At 38.9% G+C, this 14,118-nt stretch overlaps 1 protein-coding gene across 12 annotated transcripts in view; it reads left to right on the top strand.

Annotated features, from left to right (window-relative positions):
• Positions 1 to 13,660, top strand: part of Atpalpha (Na pump alpha subunit) — a 48,550-nt gene extending 34,890 nt beyond the window's left edge. For 5 of the 12 annotated variants that reach the window (XM_053758039.2, XM_053758035.1, XM_053758032.2 and 2 more), the window contains 11 exons: positions 1,296 to 1,476; positions 1,701 to 1,958; positions 2,255 to 2,604; positions 2,984 to 3,235; positions 3,868 to 4,079; positions 4,603 to 4,786; positions 5,311 to 5,526; positions 7,156 to 7,250; positions 10,509 to 10,683; positions 10,977 to 11,209; positions 11,651 to 13,660. In XM_053758039.2, the coding sequence (XP_053614014.1) occupies positions 1,296 to 1,476; positions 1,701 to 1,958; positions 2,255 to 2,604; positions 2,984 to 3,235; positions 3,868 to 4,079; positions 4,603 to 4,786; positions 5,311 to 5,526; positions 7,156 to 7,250; positions 10,509 to 10,683; positions 10,977 to 11,209; positions 11,651 to 11,771 (2,277 nt within the window). In that variant the 3' untranslated portion in view covers positions 11,772 to 13,660. Of the gene's footprint in view, positions 1 to 1,295; positions 1,477 to 1,700; positions 1,959 to 2,254; positions 2,605 to 2,983; positions 3,236 to 3,867; positions 4,080 to 4,602; positions 4,787 to 5,310; positions 5,527 to 6,212; positions 6,308 to 7,155; positions 7,251 to 8,274; positions 8,370 to 10,508; positions 10,684 to 10,976; positions 11,210 to 11,650 lie in introns of all 12 variants that reach the window. The other 7 variants (XM_064436524.1, XM_053758031.2, XM_053758034.2 and 4 more) reach the window with 2 other exon arrangements.
• The last annotated feature ends 458 nt before the right edge of the window (positions 13,661 to 14,118 follow it).

Here is a 14,118-nt window from a genome sequence, read left to right as displayed (position 1 = left end):
TTTGTTACATTTTCAAGTCATTCTCGTTTTTGTTAAGGGCTCGATAGCGTTTTGTTTATCGTGTTCAGCTTGCGATAATGGAAGTTGAGTCACTTTCGCAACAGTCGGTCATAGGATAGGTGACCAAACTTTTATTATGCCGGCTCCATACTGTCGTCAAACTGTTTGCCTAACTTTGGCGGATTCGGTATACAATGCTGGATTTTAATTGCGGTAAATAAAAGCTCTCATACAAATTATGCTATATTCACGCATTCGCGTCGGCATGTTTATGAGTAATATTCATTGATAAGATAAAGTGCTAATCCAGGTTATATTCTATCGAAATCCATCCTGTAGATTTTGCGTGATTGAGTAAAAAAATATCCTAACACACACGTCTGTACTCCCATATAAAAATATTTTTTGCATTTATGAGATCAGTAGGATTTGTGTTCATAAATGAGTAAAAAAATCTAAACACATTATTACGATTTAGACATTGTCATTGTAAATGAACCATAAATATTACAGAACAGTGTACAAAATAAGTATATGAACCAGTTAGCATTACAACTGCGTATAATCCAGGACTTAAGAACACGACATCTAGTGGAGTCTGTTACACATTTCTCGGAACAAATGACGATAAAATACGAGAACAAATTACATAGAACTATTTGATTTGTAAGCAGTTCATAACACGCCATACTTTTGTTATTGGCGCTCGCCTAAAAAGGTAGCCTATGTTGTTAGTGACAAGTTTCATCAAAAATCCAATTTAGTACTATTTGAGTTAATTCGTTACAGACATAAAAATATTACATCGTATTTATCTAAATATCATCGATACAAAGTATAGAGGTTTAACAAAGGCGTTTAGTAAAAACTTTCTAACAAAAAAACGAACTAAAAACAGGTTGTAGCTGTAACAGATAATTCTCAAAATACGTAATTTTAAATTACTAACTATGGGATAAAAAAAACCTTGATAGCTGAGAGGCGACAACAGCATTCCAAAGGGTTGACCTCACGTGGCCACTCGTAAAACCATTTCTACAAAATTTTAAGGTTTGTTTTTTAGCGAATTTCCGGGCATCACAGCCGTAAAGTGGATTTTCATCACCACATGATATAAAATAAAGTTGCCTTACGAGTCTGTCTGTTTCTAAGCTTTTGTCTTTTAAACCACGGAACGGATTTTGATGCAATTTTCAACGTTATTTAAACAATTTCAATCGGGGTTTATACATGCATTAAAGACCCAATGCGAAGCCGGCCCAAGTAGCTAGTTCAATATTATTTCTGTTTAACAGGTGATGGGCCGTATCGCCGGCCTCGCTTCTGGCCTGGACACTGGAGAGACCCCTATCGCCAAGGAGATCCACCACTTCATCCACCTCATCACGGGCGTGGCCGTCTTCCTCGGTGTCACCTTCTTCGTCATCGCTTTCATCCTCGGCTACCATTGGTTGGACGCTGTCATCTTCCTCATTGGTCAGTTTGTCTTTATAGCTAATGGTAATTGATGGCAACGTAAGACTTTAATATATTTAAACCTTTTGTAGGCTTTATGACCTATACTTACTAGGAAAAAATATTAATTTATTTATTGCTTAACTTTATTGCAGAGAATCTTAAAAACTAACAATAGGTGGACTTAACGCCGAGTGGATATTTCGTACCAACAATTTTGGTAACATCGTAACATTTTCCCACAGGTATCATTGTCGCTAACGTGCCAGAAGGCCTACTCGCCACCGTGACCGTGTGTCTCACCCTGACGGCTAAGCGAATGGCTTCCAAGAACTGCCTGGTGAAGAATCTGGAAGCTGTGGAGACCCTGGGGTCCACCTCCACCATCTGCTCGGACAAGACCGGCACACTGACTCAGAACAGGATGACTGTGGCTCACATGTGGTTTGACAATCAGATCATTGAGGCTGACACTACCGAGGACCAATCTGGAGTGCAGTATGGTGAGTTTTGTAGAAGGTTAAATATTGATGTTCACATTCATTTCGTAAATAAAACAATATATAATGAGAAATGAAATTGCCTTGCCAGCCGCCAGTGCCTAGATTGACCCTGCCCTATCCATGAGCTCCCGATGTTCCATACTGATTTCAAATTGAATTACATTTGGAACATCACTCGCTCCTTTTCCCGCACCTATGACCCCCAGGATTGCCCCACGTAGTATTCGATAACCCACTGTATAAATCATGTATAAGTTCGGATGTGCTGTGATTTAACCAGCAATTTGTACCCGCAGACCGCACCAGCCCCGGATTCAAGGCGCTAGCTAAAATCGCCACCCTCTGCAACCGCGCCGAGTTCAAGGGCGGTCAAGATGGCGTCCCAATTCTGAAGAAGGAAGTCGCCGGCGACGCGTCCGAAGCTGCTCTGCTCAAATGCATGGAATTAGCTCTAGGAGACGTGTTGTCCATCAGGAAGAGGAACAAGAAAGCTTGCGAGATTCCGTTCAACTCAACCAATAAGTACCAGGTGTCGGTGCACGAGAGCGATGACCCCAGCGACCCGCGCCATCTGCTGGTCATGAAGGGAGCCCCCGAGAGGATCTTGGAACGCTGCAGCACTATCTTCATTGGTGGAAAGGAGAAGGTTGGTTTTTGCATTATCATTCTCACAGTAATTCAAGTGAATCCCATTTCTTATTTGAAGTTCTTATCATTCTATTAAATGCGGGCGGTACTTGCCTGTGTTTCTCATTCCATTATGCTATCTAGATTAAATGATTACCATTTCGATGGGTACTGCTGCAACAAGTGCACTAATACGTATTAATAATATTAACACGGAGACGGATGTCAAAAGAAAAATATTTATAATAAAATATTCATTCTTTATCCAAAAAAATATTTCACTATTGTAAACATTAACTCTGCCAATCTCTCTTCTGTGCGATTTTCCGAGTTCTTCTCAGTCATACAGCGTGGAAGGCCAGGGTGCACCTAGTAATGAATTCTCATTTATTCACCAGGTTTTGGACGAGGAAATGAAGGAAGCCTTCAACAACGCATACCTCGAACTGGGCGGCCTGGGCGAACGAGTGCTGGGCTTCTGCGATCTCCAACTGCCCTCGGACAAGTACCCCATCGGGTACAAGTTCAACACGGATGACCCCAACTTCCCCCTGGACAACCTGAGATTTGTGGGCCTCATGAGCATGATCGACCCGCCCAGGGCTGCCGTACCCGACGCCGTGGCTAAGTGCCGCTCCGCTGGTATCAAGGTGAATTAATTACAATCATCATCAACAGCTTAAACGTCCCCACTGCTGGGGCACAGACTTTCCTTATGGATGGATAATGAGTATGGGTCATACCCTTAATTATATTTTATCTGAATCATATTATGTAGTTGGACAAGTTACGTAGGGAACACATACCTGGCCATGCCGTTCCTTTGGAGAACAGTATTCATGAAACAAATTAACTTGCCTTGTTGTATGTTAGTGTGGGTCAAATCTTGTACGTTAATTTTGACCAAGTTTCCAGCGTCTTAAATTTGGTATACAATAGTTAACTGCAGAGATGATTTTTTTGTCACGCGTTAAGTGAACCATAATATTATGTGGTGACAGCAAAAGCTAGTGTATTTTTTTTTAATTCGTTTTGCTATTCGGCAATCCCTAAAAGTACATGCAAAGAAAATATAGGTACGTACAGTCTGTCAAGAACGTGAAGAATTAAAGTTAAGTTGTCTCCTATTGGCTAGCAATACTGGTTGTTTATCAACCAATTTTGACCATTTGGTATTGTAATAGCAAAAAAATGTAGTTTGTCTAAAATCCGTTTTTATTTTTAACTTTCTTGACAGACTAATTTTTTATATATGATGATCTAATGTACCCGCAATCTTCAGGTTATCATGGTGACGGGCGACCACCCGATCACAGCTAAAGCTATCGCGAAGTCGGTCGGCATCATCTCTGAAGGCAACGAGACGGTGGAAGACATTGCAGCCCGGCTGAATATCCCCGTGTCGGAGGTCAACCCGCGCGAAGCCAAGGCGGCCGTCGTCCACGGCACTGAGCTTAGGGAACTCAACTCTGATCAGCTTGATGAGATCCTCAAGTAAGTTTGACTTTCTCGTTGGAAACACTGAAGATTCCCGGTTCACGTTCCTTTTTTGCAAGTCACAAGTTAGAAAGATATCACATAAATTAAAAGTACAGGTGACAAGGTTAGGATATTTTCTTTAATAATGTAAGTAATTATTATGGTCATTTTTAAATATAGGGGTATTGAAGGATTCATTGATAAATTTTGTCGATTTCTATATTAACGACTTAGCCTCTTATTCATAAAAAAGTTAAGCATACTTTAAGCTAAAGTATGTTTTGTCTCGCTCTGTCAATGTCAAATATTTTAAGTGCGAAAGTTACAAAACATTGTAATGTAAAGTATGTTGTAAGTTTTTTATGACTATGGGGGCAAGTCTGATCACCAATCACAGGCAATCATTAAAGCTCACATTAGTTACTTCACCCAACTTAAATGAATAATTATGGTAATATATAAAATAATTTACTTTCAATGAAACTGAACCCTCATACTTTACAGGTCTATATTTATTGAGTTTTATTCTCTTGTCTAGATACCACACGGAGATCGTGTTCGCGCGTACCTCCCCGCAACAGAAGCTGATCATTGTGGAAGGATGTCAACGATTGGGCGCCATTGTGGCCGTGACTGGAGACGGTGTGAACGATTCGCCAGCCCTGAAGAAAGCTGATATCGGTGTTGCTATGGGCATCGCTGGCTCCGATGTATCCAAACAGGTACTGAACGGTTTTAGTTAAAATATTCTGTCTTCTAATGACTGGGCGCCATTGTGGCTGTGACTGGAAATGGTGTGAATGGTTCTGCTGTCCTGAAGAAGGCTGGCAATGGTGTGGCTATATTTTTACGTTCTCGTGATAATTTCGGGAAATCCCCTTCAGTTCTCCTCTACATTTCTCAAGGAAACTTTATACCAATTTCTGCTTACCATATTGTCTGACAGAAAAAAATATATTTAAATACTAGCCGTGCCCTAGGATTTCGTTCCTGCATGAATTTTGGCATAAAAATTATGTGCCATCGCGGTTATTTCATTAACACAGATCATGACATTCAAACTTACGCATTTGTAAGGAAAATAAAAAAATAAACAAATAATTATTCAATCACAATACTTACATATAACATTACCTGTAAGACACAATGGTTGACTGTTAGGTAATGTTTTTAGCATTAAATTCTCCTATCATACTTTTACAAATTGTATTTTATGTTTAAATAAATTTGTAAATAAATCCCATAGGCCGCCGACATGATCCTCCTGGACGACAACTTCGCGTCCATAGTGACTGGAGTCGAAGAGGGCCGCCTGATCTTCGACAACTTGAAGAAATCCATCGCCTACACTCTCACGTCTAACATTCCCGAAATTTCTCCCTTCCTCGCCTTTATCCTGTGCGATATCCCGCTGCCGCTCGGCACTGTCACCATCCTTTGTATCGATCTTGGAACCGACATGGTAAGTGGCTTTATAGTTGGACTATTTAGTATTGATATTGTTAGTAATTTAGTAGCGAAATTGGTTTTTGTCGGAATATTTAAAAGTGATCATTTATATGTCCCATGAGAACAAATAAGTTGTTACAACTTTAATTTGCGTGAAGACATATACATATAAAATGACTAAACGACACATCGGTTTGTCGCAACTTTAAATTGTTTTTTATTAAACAGTGCTTACACAAATGCTAATGAATAAAATCATCAAAGGAAGTCAATAAAATTAATTTTATTCAAATACGTTTTCCTTTTACTCATTTTGAATTTACACTTCACACACACTAACATAATCGTAATACATACTTAAGACATAATAATTTACAAAATTCTTCACGATATCGCTACTACATTGCCTCGTATGTCGCAATGTAATATAATAAAAATAAAATATTACATTGTTACATAGAATTTTTCCTAAAATAAATATTACTTATGTATTTAAAAAATGTTATTTTATAATTTGTAGCTGTAATTCAGATTTTAATGATCAAGACATACTTGTGGGATTTAATACTTAAAGCTATAAGATTCTAAGTTAATTATTAATTTTGTCCAAAAAAACTGAATTACGGCTACTTTAGAATTTTCATAAGTCTTGCAGAAGGTGAACTTTTATTTGTGTTATTTACAAGTGATTGACATTAGGTGCCTGCCATAGCGCTGGCGTACGAAGAAGCCGAGGCGGACATAATGAAACGCCCGCCAAGGAATCCGTTTTGCGACAAACTAGTCAATGAGAGGTCTCTATACAGAAATTGCATCATTGTTACCTATAACCTCTAACTGGTTTTCAGCTAATCGGTCGCTGGTGTCTCGATATCGTGACAGTGGCTGCTATATAATCCTTATGTGCCTATTTTATATAATCATAAGACATGCTGATTCAAAATTGTGATAATGAAACTTATGATTATGTAAAGTACTCAAAATATTACAATTAACATTGTTAAATATGTGTTGTCGTGCCGGCTAACTAACCAGGTTAAAATAACAGTATTGTTTGCTGTATGCGATTAGGATGTGTTGAATGGAGTGATTTAGTTTAAAAATGAATGAAATTAATTTTAAGTGTTTTATGTCTGATTATGCGGAGTTATCAACTGAGTGCAGTGACGACAACCCAGGGTGTATCGATCTCGATGTTATGTAGTAGACAGACACAACACACTGATGTTACCACAGTCACCTTCATATCATCCCATTATGATTAGTTCAGTTAAAATCTCATTCATCGAGGTGCTTTAGAAAATTTTACTCCGAGACATTCATTCTAATTTGAGTTCCTTATGCGACTCCCGATCCAACGAAGTCATCTCATAATCAACATTTTTGTGTTATCGATTATTTTTCTAACATAATTTTAAGTATTACAAGTAGTTGCAAGCATGCGCTACCGATACATTGCCGTGTTGAGCAGTCATCTCCGAGGTAGTGGCGTGTGATTGCAATGTCTTGCTAAATGTTCGATGTTGTACACATGTGATACTGACGCACCACGCTTCAGCCGAGCGAAGGCGGCGCGGAGCGGCGAGCGTCGCTCGTTCCGCTCGCGCTCCGCTCGCCGCTCACATCGCTAGTGTTTGTGTAGGTGCCCGCCATTTCCCTGGCCTACGAGGAGGCCGAATCTGACATTATGAAGCGACAGCCGCGTAATCCTTTCACTGATAAACTCGTTAACGAGAGGTAAAACATCACGAGTGACCCCCGCACTCGTTCAAAAATATTATTTCTATCCGCTATCTTGCTTGCTACCACGTGTAAGCTAGTCTTCAATATTAATGTTTGGTTGTTGCCTGCAGTGTGACGGTGTCCTGTAGGTCACCCACTCTAGCGAGGATATTGAAGGCGACGATCGCACCGCTCTAACTATGCCTTGCGTTGTCTTTTACATTTTCTTATTAACGACTCTCCTCTTTCCTTTAACCGTATGTAGCTTGGTGTTGCGATGGAACAACGGGTTTCGCGGCTCCGCAAACCCCTTGTTCCATGTGTGTGGTTTTTGTACTCAGTTTTGATGTGGTTTCGGAAGGTAAGTTTTCGATGTCTCGCTCTGTCTATTGTGCATGCACAACGAATATTCAAGTCTTTCGCTTACTAATCAAATGTTCGTGCCTGTGTCGAGTGTTGCCATTATATTGATGTGCTGACCAGCAGCGCCCTCTACATATGATTAGCGAGTGTTTTTTCGTATATTTCTTTTATTTATCGTATATTATTAATTTTTATTTTATGTGTTACCTCTCATGATCGCCATGACACCACGACACACTTTCGACACGAGTCCGTCATCATCAATCTAACCACGCCAGCTTCATCACATACAAACTCGTATATATCATTGGTAGGATAGATTTATATAAGTACTCGTACAGGTATACTGACACGAATTGTATTATATACTACATGTAACAAATATTATTTTATAACGCTGCAGGGCTTATTTGTAACTTCTATCACTAGTTTAGTTATTTCGATTTTATACTTTATTAAGAAAGGTACCGCTAGTAATGTTTTAACTTTAATCACGCTGATTTTTCTATCTTTATCTATCTAGCTAATGCATAATATTAAGTGAGAACATGTCTAGTTTTGAAGGGTGAGACGCTAGTTGTAGGTGGCCCGCCGGCCGACATGTACGTATATTTATTATGTATAAGTGGTTAGCGACAAGTTGGTGTTGGTATCTGATTGCTTGGTGTTACCGAAGGTGCCTGCTATATCATTGGCGTACGAGGCGCCCGAGTCCGATATCATGAAGCGGCAGCCGAGGGACCCTTACCGCGACAACCTCGTCAACAGAAGGTTGGGTTCGCACTGCGCAGCCGCCACCGGCGACAACGCTTCCTAGTTCCTTTGAGTGTTAACACACAGGCCCAAACCTTGTGCCGAGCCAGATATTCATATCATAAGCGACTTTAGAGTGAAATCGTCAATGCATTTCGTGTATACTTTGAAATACACGAATACGACTTGTACAATTTTTTATCAACTCAATTTTTCTTGTGTTCAAGGTTTTCCGCCTGACAGGCACTATGTGTAGTACAAATAACAAAAATACAGACATGCAATCGTCTCTTGTAATCTATAGAAATTAGCAGTTGCTCTAAGTGCGCTTATATGGATTTCTGTACAAGTGCCCGTGAAATCCTGGCGGCACTTGCACAATGTGTGAACGGAGCGGCTACTCGTGCCTCAGCAATCTAGATCAATTCGATCTTTAGATGTGGAAGAGTGATAATGACAGTGGAGATAGCACTAAGCAATTGGCTCTTGTGTTTTCAGCTATTTGGAACTACCAGTAGGAATCAGAATTCAAAGCAAAGATTGTTGAATACAGAATAAATATACAAAAACGAGATTAGATACATTTTCATTTGAATTGTCAATTTACTTTTACTTCTTACAAATTGCAATAGTTTTTTTTAAGAACTGCCTCCGTCTATTGCCATAGAACATAGCGATTAGCCACTTGATCTATCTATAACTTCACTCTTCCATATTTCGAAATTATTGATAAAATAGCCTTGCACGTTTAGTGAAAAAAAGAAGAAAGTATAATTAGTATTCGTAGCTGCGCACTAGTTTATTTGTGTGAAGTTGTCGTTCGTATTAGTTTAGAGTCATAGACAGAATATAAACCACCCGTTAAGGAATGTTGTAGGTGACATGGAGCATTATAGTGGTTCTTCATTCTTATTTACGGCGGTAAAGACTTTTTTGTTTTCATATAGTATGAAATATAGATTTATTTAATTTATTTAGTATATTGGCACATAGCTACGGCTGCAAAGATCACGGCTACGAGCTTGACTACTTACCCACACCACACGCAAAATATCAACGACTGGTCATCTTTTATTATGGATAATAATATTTTCTATGTAACGTTATAGTCGCTATAAAAGGTCTATAAAAGATGGCCAGTAAAGTAAAGCCTATTAAACAGTTAATTTGGTTTATCTCTTTCTCATCTTATGGTTATTTTTATATTTTACCCTATTCTGCTTGTAAGTAACGCCGAAACCATGAATATGTATAAACTGATTGCGTTTTCCATTGTAGAGGAACTAATTCGAACCGCTTAACAAATAACGATGCTTCTGCCTCTCTTTTTTTTCTATTTCTTGAACTATGCATGATTTTGATGTATATGGTATGTAAGTGTATATGAAAATGGCTGTCAAAGGCGTAAAAAGCAAAGAAATACAAATAAAAATTATCATTTTAATGAAATATATATATATTGATTATTCTTTGTTTCATATGTCATTGAACAGTAGTTAACTGAGAACAAGCTGATAAAATATGTTTATAAAAATATTTTTTATTTAAAAAAATATATAATCCAGAAAATTTTATTTTATAATTGCGATTACGATTGGTTAGTATGTTCTCAGCAATATGGTCAACGATTTGAATATAGTTTTGGCAAGTCCAATAAAAAATACCTTACTTGCAAATCAATAGCGGAGTTTTCGCAAAAGTACAAGCAAAACTTTGGAATGCATCATTGCTTTTTTAATGGAATCATGCAACTTCGACTGAGCACTACAATATACCGAGAGAGCCAAATAGACATCTGTATAATCTTTTATCGAGTATAATTTTTCGGTCCTTACCATTTTTGTGAAAATACCTACTTGAAATATATTGTAGCAGCCCTTAGCGAACAGCCGCACTCATCGAACGTGTATACCCAATAATATTTTTTACTCTAATCCTACTTGAGACTTTAATTATTTATTTAACAAATTTGTAAAAGACGGACTTAAAGCCTGACATTTTCTACCAGTCAACCAAGAAGTTCACGATTTTACTCTGATTAGTAAATTTATTTCAATTTCAAAATGCTCAAATTTTAGACCTTTTTAACATTTCTATTTGGATCTGTCGGTAACTGCGTTTTGCAATGTCTTTGTGTGACACTGCCGTGTTTCTCAGGCTGATCTCAATGGCCTACGGTCAGATCGGTATGATCCAAGCCGCTGCCGGCTTCTTCGTATACTTCGTGATCATGGCTGAGAACGGCTTCCTCCCGACTAAGCTCTTCGGCATCAGGAAGCAGTGGGACTCCAAGGCTATCAACGATCTGACCGATTCCTATGGACAAGAATGGGTATGTACTCGAGTTTTTGATAAACTGTTTTACTCTTGTTTTGTCACTGACTGAGACTGTGTTATCTATTTTTTAATCCAACTTATATAGCTTATATTTTTCATACAATTCCTTTAGAGTTCTTTCTTTCACTCTTTTTCTTTATTCTTCTTATATTAGCATAATTTTCACGTATAATATTTCCGAAATTTTTAAGTACATAAATGGGTTCCTGAAAAATCTGAAAAAGTCAATTCTCAAAGTTTTTTTTGTCAAAATTCTTCATTACCAAAACCAATTGAGAACATCCGCAGACCTACCGCGACCGCAAGGCTCTGGAGTTCACCTGCCACACTGCGTTCTTCGTGTCCATCGTGGTGGTACAGTGGGCTGACCTGATCATCTGCAAGACCCGCCGCAACTCCATCGTGCACCAGGGCATGCGCAACTGGGCCCTCAACTTTGGCATCGTATTCGAAACCGCGCTCGCCGCATTCCTCTCCTACACTCCTGGAATGGATAAGGGGCTCAGGATGTACCCTCTCAAGTTAGTACCACAATTTAATGAGATACGAGTTTCAACGGTTTTGCTAAAGGCGAAAGAGACGCCAGCATTGACAATACAGTCAGTGCTGTTATATTAATTCATTTTTAATACAAATACAGCACTGACCTTATTGCCTCCAATTCGTTATATAAATCGTTGGAAGCTAATTCAAGGGCTGTGCAAACAAAGAAATAGGTCGGTCCGCTGTGTTAGTGCCATGTATATCTGCGTAACTTCTTGCGTAGTAGATATATATTTGTAGATTTGTAGGTGTGTTTCTCGCAGCTTCTCTCTTTCAACCTTCCATCTATTGGAGAATGTACGCACATAATTAATGAATAAATATAATTGAAATAACCTTTACCGGCTTATTTAAGTAAAATCAAACAGCCACGGCCAGGTCCTGGAGTAACTTAAACTAACACTTGTTAATTCCCACAGGTTCGTGTGGTGGCTGCCCGCCATCCCCTTCATGCTGTCGATCTTCATCTACGACGAGATCCGGCGCTTCTACCTGCGCCGCAACCCGGGCGGCTGGCTCGAACAAGAGACTTACTACTAAACACCGACCACTGTCCACGCCATCGTGCATCACTTAGTTACTGCATACATAATACTTCATTTGTGTTCTCAACGTGCGGAGCGCATCGCCCCTAGCCTCTTTGACCTCGGCCCCTTGCCGCTCGATAGGCAAACGGCCGATTAGAACATCTAATTTTAAAACGTCCCATAATTATCGCCGATGAATCTCAATCGATCGATTATACTTGTGTGGTTTTCGTATGATTAGCTGAATCTAATTTTTTTGTGGTCAATTCGAAATAGAAGTACAATCTGTTGTTAAACTTTTATGGTATTTTATTTGACTAATTATTAATTTTTGAGCAGTTTTGTCGACTGTCGAATTGACCATGAAAATGAATGTGAAGATTTGATTGTAGCTCCGTATGCCGCGCGGTCTCGTCGGCGATGCGCCCCGCACCCGACTTGACAGAGGTAGCGGTGCCGTGTCCCGGTATATGTGTACTCGCTGTCGTGTTTGCTTGTCACCGCTTGTTACCGCATCGCTCCGCACAGGGGCACTGTGTATGTACCTGTCGAGTGTGTATGACGTTGGTTGCGCGCGACTCACCGGTTCGAGCGCCCGCGCAAACTCACTATTATTGTTTTTATGAACTATGTATGTATATATGCACAGTGGAGAATGAAGTTTGATATTTGTGATGTTAAAAAAAATTATACACATATTATTTTTAAATCGTGAATCATGTTATTTTTATATTGAATCGTTTGAAATGTAATTTGAGTATGAAGTGGCGAGTTTGGAATCTCCTCGTGCTGTGGGCGCGGAGCCGGGCGCTCGGCTGACATAGAATAACTAATGTAATGAATTGTTTTCACATACTTATGTAATAAGTAATGATCGTGTAGCGTAGAGCCCGCACACGACCCGCCGCGCTCCGAGCTCGGCGGCCAACGAAATGCATTTGTTGTAAAATTAACAGTTAAGAAGCCATTATTATTATTATAATTTAAGTGAATTAGATTAAGTTGAATTTTTCGAGTGAATAAAGTTTAGTTGAGAATTGGATCGGGTGCATGGCGTATGAGAGGTCGATGTGGAGTGCCTGAGTTTTAGCGTACTACTGCTTACTGTTAGGTAGGTAGTTGAAATTTCGATGCCGTATTTTCAATCGTAAAAGTAGATAAATAAAGCATACACAGTCGCGAATGCTTGTCGGTGCGGTCCAGGCCACTGCCGACCTGACTCCGGCGCTGGCTGCGGAGCCCGCAGCTCAGACGCTTTTCTTTTATTAAATAATCAGATTATTAGCGAATTTCGTCAAATTTATTAAATAGGCTGCTCATGGTAATTACGTAAGATTTTATTTCTTAATTAAAAGATAATAACAAAACGTAGGGATGCGTAATTAGAAATTTTTAAAATTATACAGTTATGATAGAGTCATCTTGTTTTAGTCGCCACTTGGCTCTTCTACGAGAGAGTGCGTAGGCATTGTCAGGTACAGGGTGCGAGTGTCGAGTCGGGGCAGCCGGATAGAAGGACCAAGTGGGGAGATTCATTTCAATTTTTCGTAACGAATACATATAACATATAATAATGGTTACAAAAGTAAAATATAACATTATAGTGACTAATAAATCTAAATTATATGAAATGTTTATAGATTTAAATGAAGTTCGTTTCTTTAGGGTGACCTTCTGTGCTTGTTTGATGAGAACGATGTACATCTCACTGACAATAGTCGTTGATGGTATTATTGTAATGATCTGATCTTTGTAAGCGGTTTGTTTTATGTACACTGTAGAACTAACATTGTTTTGCGTTCGACAGTTCTTTACACCAATTCATTTTATAGTATTACTCTGTTGGCTAGGAGCGCTGTAAAAATGTAAGTGTTAATAAAAAAAACATTTTCAAAATATTAACACGGTTTTTTATTGCTATCTTCCTTGTTACCTTTTTTGTTAAAAGTACGGTTTACAACACAAGCGAAGCAAGGGTCGTTCTCCACCAGAGGTCGTCTAACAACCAGTACACCTTCGATAATCAATTATTTACTTTCGCTCTGGTGGAGACCGACCTGATGCTTATAAAAGTTTTGATAAGTTGTAGTTAGTATTTAAAGTACCGACCTTAAAGCCAATTAGAAAAGAAATAATACAAAGATGCTCTACATGTGAAACTAGCGCCACCATCACATTTTTTCACTTCCTTTCTATAAACAACAAAAACTAAAAAAAAATACCACTTGAGATCACGCTACCGTAACCGATAAATGATTTTATTACAAATCGTTTTATACAAACCGTTGCCATTAATTATAATAAATAACCTCCTCCTTTATTGAAATCGGTTAAAGAAAACTGTGGGTTTCAAAGCTTCA

The sequence above is a fragment of the Plodia interpunctella genome, chromosome 17 (assembly GCF_027563975.2).
Source record: "Plodia interpunctella isolate USDA-ARS_2022_Savannah chromosome 17, ilPloInte3.2, whole genome shotgun sequence".
NCBI lineage: Eukaryota > Metazoa > Arthropoda > Insecta > Lepidoptera > Pyralidae > Plodia > Plodia interpunctella.
Note: the sequence above shows the minus strand (reverse complement) of the source record. Positions and strands in the feature narration are given on the sequence as shown.